This window comes from Myxine glutinosa, chromosome 6, assembly GCF_964187855.1.
Source record: "Myxine glutinosa chromosome 6, kmMyxGlut1.1, whole genome shotgun sequence".
NCBI lineage: Eukaryota > Metazoa > Chordata > Myxini > Myxiniformes > Myxinidae > Myxine > Myxine glutinosa.
This window is the reverse complement of record NC_136266.1, coordinates 60,511,897-60,524,184: the sequence shown is the minus strand read 5'-3', so window position 1 is coordinate 60,524,184 and position 12,288 is coordinate 60,511,897. Positions and strand designations below refer to the sequence as shown.

Genomic DNA, 12,288 nt, shown 5'->3' with positions numbered 1-12,288 from the left:
TCCTTGATTGTTTCCTAGAAATTGTATGATATCCTTACCCTTGAAATATATCATTGAACATCAGTTTTCTCTTGGGTGGAATTCATAGAGATTGCGTTGCGAAAGCATATATATAATACTACTTTCTGGCGAAGTTCCTCTCACGGTCCGGGGGTCACCGAGACCAGGTAGTCACCGAGGGGACCACGTAACAGTATGTATATACGTATGTACAGCTTGTATGTGTGTATGTATGTGTGTATGTATGTATGTATGTATGTGTGTATGTACAGCTTGTATGTGTGTATGTATGTATGTATGTATGTACAGCTTGTATGTATGTATGTATGTATGTATGTATGTACAGCTTGTATGTCTGTATGTATGTATGTATATACGTATGTACAGCTTGTATGTGTGTATGTATGTATGTATGTATATATGTTGTATATATATATCATGAAACTAACAACTCGGTAATGAACGTTGCAAACTTTGACTTGATGGACTGAAGGAGAAGATGAACAAGTGGAAGGAAAGTATGGAGAGAAAAGGTCTGAAGGTGAATATCGGAAAAACGAAGGTGATGGCAAGAGGTAAAGCATGTGGTGAGGTGGAAAGACCTGGGAAGTGGCCGTGTGCTGTGTGCAGGAAGGGTGTCGGAGTGAATTCGATTCAATGTACAATGTGCGCTGAGTGGGTTCATCAAAAATGTAGTGGTTTGAGAGGGTCATTAACCAGTGTGGCAGCTACATTCAAGTGTAAGGTGTGCACAGAGGGAGCTGCACATGGAGGAAATGTTGAGTTGGATCTTGGAGACGGCGTGAAGCTGGAAGGTGCGAAAACATTTTGTTACCTAGGAGACATGCTGAATGGAGAAGGTGGATCAGACTCGGCAATGGTTGCTCGAGTGAGATGTGCATGGAAGAGGTTTCGGGAACTGAGTGGCGTGCTGATGAGGAGGGGAGTGTCGTTGAAGCTGAAGGGAAAGGTGTATGCTGCATGTTGGAGAAGTGTTGTGATTTATGGGAGCAAAACATGGGTGGTGAGCGTGGGGCAGCGGCAAAGGCTGGAAAGTGTGGAAATGCGAATGATTTGGTGGATGTGTAGAGTGTTGTTGAGAGATAGGAAGACAAATGATGAATTGCGAAAGATGATGGGAATGGAGCCTGTGATGGATGCTGTGAAGGGAGGCAGTTTGAGATGGTTTGGTCATGTGTTGAGGAGGGATGAGGGTGACTGGTTGAGAGGAGTGGTGGGGATGAGTGTGGAGGGAGGTAGAGTGCGGGTAGGACCGAGAAAGACTTGGCTGGGGACGGTCTAGGAAGAGGTGCAGTTAAGGGGGTTAACAACGGGAGATGCAGAAAATAGGGCAAAATGGAGAAGATTGTCATGGGGACCGCAAGGCTAACCCCCGCTCTTGCAGGGAAAATGGCCTTAAAATGCCTGTTGTTGTTGTTGTTGTTTAGGGTCATTGTGATGTTGCAAGGTTCACCTTCGGTTGAACTTCAACTGTCCTACAGATGGCCTCACATTATCCTCAAGCACCCTGTGGTACAATGAAGAATTAATAGTGGATTCTATGATGGTGAGCTGCCCAGGCCCTGATGCAGCAAAGCTGCCCCAAACCATAATATTTCCACCACCATGCTCGACAGTTGATTGGTATCACGTTTTTGTGGTGAAATGCTGTCTTTGGTTTTCGCCAAACATGTCTTCTGGTACTGTGGCCAAATAGCTCTACCTTTGACTCATCTGTCCAGAGCACATTGTTCCAGAAGTGCTGGTCTTTGCCTAGGTGTTCATTGGCAAACTTTCGTCTTGCCCTGATGTTCTTTCTGCAATCAGTGCCCCCAGTTTTAATGGTAAACACTTGGTACTGAGGTGCTTGCCAATGGGGGGAGAGTGGGGGGTTGATATTAGTACTAGTCACAACTTTCAATGAATAAATAATGATACTTATTTGACCAAGATATCCTTATCTAAACGGTGTAATGGGGGTGAGGTTGCAGTGTTATAAAGGGGTTGATTGGGGTCTAATGTAATTAATGCAACTACTCACACTCTGTGCAGACAAACAGACCCAAATCCGATACCCTCTCCTGTGTCGAGAATAAAAAGTATTCCTCACTAAAAAAAGATAACGCAATCAGGGAAGATATTTGAGGATTTTCACTTTTTTTCACAGTGATTTCAAAGAGAAATGAAGAAGAAGTTGCAATTTAAAAATTACAAATAATCCGGTTATATGCACCTTTTTTTTTTTTTGCAGCGATTCACAGAGAAAAGATCAACTTGTAATAAATATATCAAAGCAAATAATCCGGTTAAGTACACAAAAATCGTCACAATGCCATTCAAAAGAAAAACAAAATAATTCACCACCTGCACAAGGTTTGTACAACAACTGCACATTCATCACCTGTACAAGATGTAACCACAGCAACCCTTGCAAGAAACATTGACTACTCTTTAGAAACACATCAATTGGCTTCTCAACAGAATGTTTTGCATATTTAATGCGGAGAAATGTGCAAAACACTGAAAATAGATAACGTGCAAGAACTCTCACTGGTGGTAAATGTTTTTGTGCGTAAATAAACCCGATCGCGGACGAAAAAACTTTAAACACACAGAACACTTGTGCGGTTTCTCCCCCGTGTGAATTCGTTTGTGCGTATTTAAAGTTGATGAATGACGAAAAACCTTAGAACACACAGAACACTTGTACGGTTTCTCCCCCGTGTGAATTCGTTTGTGTGTATTTAAAGTTGATGAATGACGAAAATCTTCAGAACACACAGAACATTTGAATGGTTTGTCCCCAATGTGAATGTGTCTGTGTAGATTTAAGGCTATTGGACGACTGAAAACCTTTGAACACACAGAACACTTGAACGGTTTCTCCCCTGTGTGAATTAGTTTGTGCGTATTTAAAGTTGATGAATGACGACAAACCTTAGAACACACAGAACACCTGTACGGTTTCTCTCCCGTGTGAATTAGTTTGTGTATATTTAAATTTGTTGATTGACGAAAAACCTTTGAACACACAGAACACTTGTACGGTTTCTCCCCCGTGTGAATTCGTTTGTGTGTATTTAAAGTTGATGAATGACGAAAATCTTCAGAACACACAGAACATTTGAATGGTTTGTCCCCAATGTGAATGTGTCTGTGTAGATTTAAGGCTATTGGACGACTGAAAACCTTTGAACACACAGAACACTTGTACGGTTTCTCCCCCGTGTGAATTCGTTTGTGTTTATTTAAATTTGATTGATGAAAAACCTTTGAACACACAGAACACTTGTACAATTTCCCCCGTTGGTTGTTATCTTCATTCGCAGGTTTCAGCAGGTGTAACGGGGTCCTCCCACTACTTGATGTATCCATCTCCATTTGATCCTTTTGACTTGATGCTGATAACCACGAAATCCTTACAACGCTTGTGCTGATTCTTCACCAATTTTGTCTCAATGTGGACGAGTGTGCAAAATCCTCACGACACAATGAGCATGTGTTCAACTTCTTCCCAGTTTGTCCTTTGTGTTGTTGAAATAAAACTGAAGAAGAAATGAAGGAAAAACAGCAGAGAGAGAGACTTTTATGTGCTTTTATTATAAAAGTATCAAAACACACATGGAAGAACACCGCAAAATTTTTACAAGAAAAAGAAAGTTGTACAAGCAAAAAGAATTTATATACATGTATATGTGGACATTGAGCGTAAGTATAATTTACAAAAACAAACTCAACACCTCATCTGTAAAACAATCGTCGTTCACACTGCCGAAACTTATCCGGGCCGACACTATTCCTTTGAAGCAAAACAGCACATTTTCATCTCTGCCACTCAATTTGATCTTTCTAGTTTTATATATTGCGAGTTTAGCAATTCCGCACAGAAAATTCAAGAAAGGGACCGCTGTCTTGTTCTTGGTGCTCCTTTCAATGCCATACACAAAAATTGCAACAGAAAAAACAAACTGAAATTTATAAAAGAGCTGTTGGAGGAAACAAAAAAGGGGTACCAATCTCTTACATTTCACAAAAGCATGGGTCACATTTTCAGCCTCTTCACAAAAAGGACAAACATTCAGTACAGAAGGATCAAACTTATTAAGTAAGTATTTGGTGACCAGGGCCTGATGAACTAGTCTCCAATTTAAGTCTCCGGTTCGACCTAAGGTTGGAGACCTATACATCTCTTTCCACACTGGAGATAGGAACGAATTAGCCGGAATAATCTCATCCCACCGATTTTTTAAAGGTTTTGTGAAACCCGGTATAAGCACCTCTTTGCATATCCCATAAATAACTTTTTTTCCCATCACATGGAACACACCGCGACCATCTGACTTTGAGAAGACACCCTGTTGTTTTTTTGAGGTGACTTGGAGCTCGGGGAAATAGAGACGAGAGTCCACCACTTAATCTGCCCCAGTCCACCCGATATTTAATTCCCTGAAAGTTTTAATCACAACTCTCAAAACTTTGTCCACCATTCTAGATGACCGAACCCCCACTTTTGATGTGAGAGAACCGGTGGATAACCATCCATTTAGGGAAGGCTTCATCAGGTCTCGCACTCTGTTTATTCCATTACAGGTGAAGCAATGCATAAATGACCTGGAGGTTGAAATTTCAGGGAATAAAGGATTCAGAACCAATGGCTCATGCATATATTTTTTTGCATCGTAGGACACCTCTAATCGTTGTATTCCAAGGACTTGCCAGGCATTCAGAAGGCTCTGATGAAACTCGGGGAGCAGAGTCGTGTTGACATGCTGCAGGTCCATGAGGAAGAGCTCTCGGTCATACTTCAACCCATCTGCTTCCTGCAGCCAAGCGTTTGTGAGAGGCCGCCACGGGACACACTCACCATACAATAAACGCTTTATCGTCCACATGCGGAAAGCCATTATCCGACTCGGAACATGTATCAAGCTTTGGCCACCTGCATTTTGGGGTCTGCACACCGTATCTGGTCCAAGCCAATGGTGGCCTCCCCAGAAAAACTGAGTTAGAACCCTCTGAATGCCTGTGACCAAGTATCTCGGAGGTTGGAGGGGGATAACTTTATGCCAAATAAAAGGAACCACCAGGTTATTTATTATTGTCACCCTTGCCTTAAGCGATAGAAGGTGGTGCAACCGTTTCCATCTAGCCAGTTTCTGCTTAATTCTTTCCAAGAAACCCTCCCAATTTTTTTGTTCATATGCTTGGACTCCGGGAAATAACCCTAAATATTTAAACCCCTCTTTGTTCCACTGCATTCCTCCTGGTAACACAGGCAGAGCTGAGGAAGGTGGACTGGGGCCCACCCATAAGGCAACACTTTTGTTCCAATTTACTTTTGCCGTGGAGGCAAGCTCAAACTGGGACAGACATCGAAAGACCTCACCCACATCATTTTGGCTGGAAACAGCAACACAAATGTCATCCGCATAAGCTGAAGTAACCATTTTGTGGTTTTTTGTTAAGGAGACTCCTTCCACTGAGTTTCGGAGCAAAGCTAGTAAAGGTTCGACCGAGAGACTGTATAGCATTCCTGAAAGCGGGCAGCCCTGACGGATGCCTCGCTGAAAGGGAAAAGGGCAACATAAGCTGTTGTTTACCTTCAACAGACAGGATGCATTTTCATACAACAACTTAACATAGGAAACAAAATTTTGTCCAAAACCAGCTCTCTGTAGTACAGCAAACAAAAAAGAATGGTCAACACTGTCAAAAGCTTTTTCTTGATCTAAAAGAACCAAACCAAAACCATGAGATGTAGTACGACCGAGACTGATCAAGTCTCTCACCAAAAAAATGTTATCGTAAATAGAACGCTCAGGAACACAATAAGACTGATAAATATCAATCAAAAGGGGGATGACTTCCTTTAGACGTATCGCGAGCGCCTTCGACAATATTTTATAGTCCGTATTTAGGAGTGACACAGGCCGCCAATTTGTGGTGTCTTGCAAGTTCCCTTTTTTTGGAAGGAGACACAAAACTGACCTCCGGCAACTTAGTGGCAATTCACCTTGTTCAAGGCTATCATGAAAGATGTCAAGTAGAGTAGGGCCTAGAATGTCCCAAAAGGCCTTGTAAAATTCAACTGGGAGGCTGTCAAGTCCAGGGGCTTTCCCATCTTGAATTCCTTTAAGAGCAACAGTAAGTTCTCCGAGAGAGATGCCAGGCTCCAGTTGTTGTCGCTGGTCTTCAGACAAAGATGGGAGCAGTTCAAACATCTCGTTTCTGTTTTCCTGGTTCACAGTTCTCAAGGCAAACAGCTTTGAATAAAAGTTTCGTAATTCATCTTTGATGTCACTTTGAGAAGACAGAAGCGCACCGGCAGAAGAGCGCAAAGCGTGAATTTGTTGAGGGGTCTTGGCTGGCTTTTCCAGGTTGAAAAAGTCTTTGTTTGGTTTGTCAAGTTGGATATTGTCCATTCGCAGTCGGACGAAAGCACCAGATGCACGCTCTCTCACCATTTCAGCCAGTAGTGTTCTTTTCTCTGACAACTGCTGGACATTTTCGTTGGACATTCCAGATTTCTGCTCACAATAAAGTATATCGTTTTTTAAGGCAGTTATCACACCGAGTGTGTTACAGGTATTATAACGACAGTATTGCTGGTAAAAACACTTAATTTGGGATTTTGTGCAATCCCACCATTGCCTTAAATTTAGGTAGGAAAACTTTTGCATTTCACATTCCTTCCATACCATTCTGAATGCTTCTTTGAAATGCTCACTTTGTAAAAGTTTGACATTGAAAGTCCAATATGCACTTCTACACACGTGATGAGGTAGGCCACATACAACAACAACCATGTGATGATCAGAAAAACCAGATGGCCTTATATATGAATTCTTGACAAGATTTACCTTATCATGGTTAACATAAATTCTATCCAAACGAGCCATTGTCAAAAGATTTCTTGCGGCACAAACCCACGTGTACTGCCGGATATTAGGGTTCTGTACCCGCCACACATCCACAAGTTGAAATTTTTTAATGAGCTGTGCCAAAGGCCTTGCACTCGGTGGATGAGGCTCAGGAGTGTTTCTATGAAGTTGTGGGTTGAGGGTACAGTTGTAGTCTCCCCCCAAGCAAACCAACATGGACAGGTCAATAGTGCTTAAAAAACCTGCTAACTTGTGAAGAAAAGCACTTCTTGCAGAGTTCGCACTAGGGCAGTATACATTAGTCGTGCAAATCTTTTGGTTACCGCTGACAAACTCCACAGATAGTAAATGGCCCTTGCAAATTTCTCTACATCTGATCTCCAACGGCTGGAGTCTAGGATGTAAGACTACTGCAACACCAGCCTTGGCATCAACAAAAGCACTGGAGAAAAAGTGACAACCTTTAAAGATATTACGCCACTCAACCTCAGAAGACTGATTTGCATGCGTCTCTTGTAACATCAGCACATCAATTTTTTCATTCTGAAACATTTGAAACACCTGGAGGCGACACACACAACTGCGACCACCGTTGATGTTTAAGGATGCTACTTTTATCTCCACTCTGTTAACTATTCATAAAGTTCCTTGCCCGCTCGAGTTACACATTTTCTTAGCCTCTGGAATTGAGGTTCTGACATGCTAACCTGATAAGGTTCACGAATCATGTTCTTTGCAGTCAAAATAAAATCATGCAGATTCGGAAAGTAGTCTTTGATTTTTACATGTCTTTTCCTGAACGTTTCTTCAAGGAACTTGATAACATTTTCTTGAGAAACCATGGTGATGGTATTGTCATCACACGCCTCACACTCTTGAGCACTTGAAGCACTAAAGAGTGGAGTAGAAGAGGTTTCATCAGAATCAAGTGCTTCATCTTGATCTGCATCTTTTCCTCCTATTTGCTGAACACTTAGTTTTGGAAACAGCAATTCTACAGGGTCAAGGACCTCCGCACTCTTTGCAGACCCTTCCAAATTTACCATATCCTCTGTGGCTATAAGTATGTCCCCCACCTCATCATCCCTTTCATTTTTATCTGTCAGGGAAGGGTTAACGTTATCCTCACAGTCACAAGGACTTTCCCCTTTATCTATTTTTTCCTCACTAGCAGATCCAGCTGCTAACTCGTCTGAGCGAGTTTGGTTATCAGGACAAGGACTTACCACATCCTGAGAGGATCGACTATTTTCCGGGTCATACTCAATCTCAGCAAGTGGTGCCAGCGAATCTTCCTCATGTACACACACTTCCTGTACCATCTCCATTACCGCCAAGGAGTTTCCGGTGTAGGCCTCACCCTGGAGGTCCTGCGAACCTGACACGATCTGGATCTTATTTTGTTTTTCTTCGGAATCACAGGATTCATCACTTGAACGCTTCTGACCTTTTTTCCTGGTGTCCACTACGGATACTTCCATGGTATCGTCCGCACTGTCGTGTACCGTGGACGAAATGAGAGAGGGTTCAACCACTTTTATTCCCACCTTAAGTGGAGGGGCAGGGTTAGTCACCTCACGTTCTAAGTCTATCACTCCCTCCCCCACCCCCTCCCCCCCCCCCCCCCCCGGTCGGGGGGGACGGGTCTGGCGCTTCACTCACCGCAGTCGGTGCGGTGGGTGGATTAACCACTCGATCCGCCTCCTCCCCTTCATGGTGCGGTGAAGAGGAGTCGCTCCTCACCAATCCTCCGCGTTCCTGCGGTTTAACCGCATTGGGACAGGCACTCCTCACATGCCCGTAAGCCCCACACTCGAAACACGTCATAGCCTCCGAGGAGGCATACATTTTGTATTCAAAGCCGTTGATTTTCACACTCAACACGACATTGAGCGTTTTTACATTTGCAGGCAGTATCATGTACACCACTCTCTTAAAGGACATGACATGTTGGAATCGATCGCAAACATTTCGCATCAGCACCATCGAAATCCTCGATACGACCTTACCGAACTTGTTTAATTGTTCACGTAACTCCTCATTTCTAATAAATGGCGGGATATTACTGATGTTAATCTTTACCGTCGGGGCTTGTAAAGCGAACACAGAGAGGAACGTGTTCGGTTCAATGAACAAGCCTTGTTCGACTACACTCGCTACCATGTGCTCCTCGGACAAAAAAAACGACAAATTTCTTATTCATACGAGAGGCAGCGCGAATACTGTGTGCACCAACGATGTTTCCAATGGCGGAAAGCACATCATTAATTTCCACCTCGTTGGGAGGAACACAAGCTAGCCCGTGTTTACGAGTTAGCGATTCGTACGTATCAATGCGGCCAATAGTACAACACTAATTTTTGTCACGTGGTGCCATTTCAACCAATCGGCTTGCAAGAATCTTTTTATGTGGGATATAATACGCTCTATTCGTGCTGGACTATTCAACGTGCCTGGTTCAACTTTACAGCCTGGCCTGGCCAGCACAGACATTGGGCAAGGTATGAACAGTCAGTGTTAGCGCTGGTGTTAGTCTTTCAACATTTTGGCGTATTATTTCGTTATTCAAAAAAGCTTCACGTCCGGTCGGCTTCAAGATGTCGGCCTCAAAGAAAAAGTGTCGTCAGTATTCCGTTGAATACATCAAGTATGGATTCATTCCATCTCCGACGAACAAACAGTTACCGATGTGTTTGTTGTGTGGTATCACGCTGTCCAATGAAGCAATGAAACCATCTCGACTGAGCGAGCACCTGAGTAAAAAGCACAGTGATAAGGCTCGCGCAGAGGTCAGCTATTTCCAATTGCTGAAAGAGAAATTTGAGAAGCGATCCACGGTAACGACGATGTTCAAAGCCAGCCAAAAGCTCTTGGATAAAGGACTGGAAGCGTCGTATAAGCTGTCATTGCTCATCGCCAGATCTGGAAAACCGTATTGAATCGGCGAACAGTTGATCAAACCAGCTGTTGGGGAAGTGATAAAAACCGTTATGGGCCAGGATCCGAATCCAGTTCTCTAGTCGATTGCGCTCAGCAATGATTCCATGGCCAGGCGGATTGATGAAATGTCATCAGATGTAGAAGATAAGCTGTGTAGTGAGCTGAGAAGCACACACTTCGCCATCCAGCTGGATGAGTCCACTTTGCGTGACAGTGAAGCTCTGTTACTCTGCTACGTTCGCTTCATCCGTGATCAGGAAATGGTGGAAGAAATGTTGTTTGCCCGCTCTCTCCAGACCGATACGAAGGGTTCTTCCATCTTCCAAACGTTGGAGAAGTACTTTACTGATAAGAACATACCGATGGAGAACATTCTCGCTTGCACGACGGACGGGGCACCAGCGATGGTTGGCCGCCAGCGTGGTTTTATTGCGCTTCTGAAGAACCAGGTACCGTCCGTGTTCGCCATTCACTGTGTCGTGCACCGCCAGCATCTTGTAGCAAAAGCTCTCAGCACCAGACTTCATACATCACTCCAAACAGTAATCAAAGCAGTGAATAAAATCAAGGTGTCATCTCTGCATGATCGGCTGTTTCGTCAGCTTTGCCAGGAGAATGATGAGGCATTCGAGCGGCTCCTGTTGCACACCGAAGTTCGATGGTTGTCCAAAGGCGCTTGTTTGACCCGTTTCCATGCCCTCTTCTCAACAGTGGTCGAGTTTCTGTCGGAAATTGATACGGAGCTATCGGAGAAAGTGAATGCGATTGAGCATGATGTGGCTTACCTCACGGACATATTCAGTATACTGAATGATGTCAACAAACAACTCCAGGGTGACCATATGATGCTGATTAAAGCAAAGAAAGTGATCGGCGCGTTCGTAACCAAGGCGACTCTGCACAGGGAAACCCTCGGCCGCAGAGATATGTACCACTTTCCCCGGTTGGCAAAGAAACTGCTGTTTCTGATGAAAAGCTGCTCGTTTATTGCAATCACCTTGAGAAGATTCGTGGAGATATGGAGCAGCGTTTCAGAGACATGCTAGAACTGTCGGTACCAGCATGGGTGATCAACCCATTCAAATGTGACATTCAAGATGTGAAGCGCGAATTACAGGACGAAATTATCAACCTCCACAATGATGATGAGGTGAAGGCAAGATTCTCGTAGCATGAATACAGCAAATTCTGGATTCTGGAGCGGGGCGAATACCCCGCAATGTGGACAGAGGCAGAACTGCTGCTGATGGCGTTCCCCACCTCATACCTCGTTGAAAGAGGGTTCAGCGCCGTGATGGTGCTGCTGACCAGGTATCGAAACCGCCTTGACATTACCAAGAGGGGCGATCTGTGTCTCTACCTCACTGAGATGGAGCCAGACGTTCGTAATCTCGCATCGAGTCACCAGGCCCACCCTTCACACTAACGGTATTTGGGCCTGTGATAACAGATTCCCAGTTTGCCTCACCTGTACCTGTTCTGCTGAAACATTGTTGGTCGTGCAAAATAAAATAAAAAGGAAAGTAAAATAAAGTAAAATATTATTTAGAAAATATTTGGCTTCTGTTATTTTTGCTTCCTATCTACATAAATTCTGGGTGTCCGACCACAGTAGTGTAATAATGTTGCTTCTGGGACACCTCCGTTTAACATGGGAAATCCCTATCTAATGTCATTTACCCCCTTGTCTTTTTCAAAAATCATAAACACCTCTATTTCTCCCACCCTCATCTTTATGAACCTTTTGTCTGTAGTACCTATCCTTAATGTTGTTCATTAGACCACTCAAACACTACAAATATTTGTTTTCTCTTATAGACCTATCATCCTTCTTCTACATATCATCTGGCAGATTAATCTTTGACCCATTCACTTCCATATTAATTCTTTCCCTCCCTCATTGACCCTAAACACCTATATTTCTCTCACCCTGTTCTTTACGAACCTTCTAACCTTTTGACATGTTATCCTTATTCATTAGACCACTTAAACAATGGTCCTTCTGTGTGAACCTGTGATCCTTCTGACCTTATGGACCTTTTAACCTTTTACTCTTAATATCATCTGGTGAATATAACCCACTCAAACATCGACCCGACAAATATTTGTTTATGCGTGGGAAATAATTTAATTCTCCTCCAACTTCCATCACCATACTCAAACCTTTTTAAAATTAATTATTCGCTTTTGAGAAATGACGTTGTTTCACTGACTTGGATAACTTCCCAGAAAGTTTTCATTGTTTCGTTTCCTGTTTTCACACACGCCTTGAGATTCCTCGAAATGCTGTCAGCCAGTTCTCTTCCCTGAATACATTTTACATTATAAAAAGCCGTATTCAGTTCAATTTTAAACATTGTGAATCGACGAAGATGAACGACAACTTGTCTTATTCCAGTGATGAAGAATACTCACAAGGGTAAGTTTGAACTGTTTGAACATTCAGAATTGAACTGTTGGTGAGAGC

General features: G+C 43.3%; 1 protein-coding gene across 1 annotated transcript; it reads right to left on the bottom strand.

Moving 5' to 3' along the window:
* Positions 1 to 2,547: 2,547 nt before the first annotated feature.
* Positions 2,548 to 3,381, bottom strand: LOC137429395 (uncharacterized). Its single transcript, XM_068119349.2, has one exon. It carries the CDS (start codon positions 3,379 to 3,381, stop codon positions 2,548 to 2,550), a length of 834 nt encoding a protein of 277 aa, XP_067975450.2.
* Positions 3,382 to 12,288: the final 8,907 nt, after the last annotated feature.

Coding starts and splice junctions, on each gene's coding strand:
- LOC137429395 (XM_068119349.2), bottom strand. CDS start 3,381: ATGGAGATGGATACATCAAGTAGTGGGAGGACCCCGTTACACCTGCTG.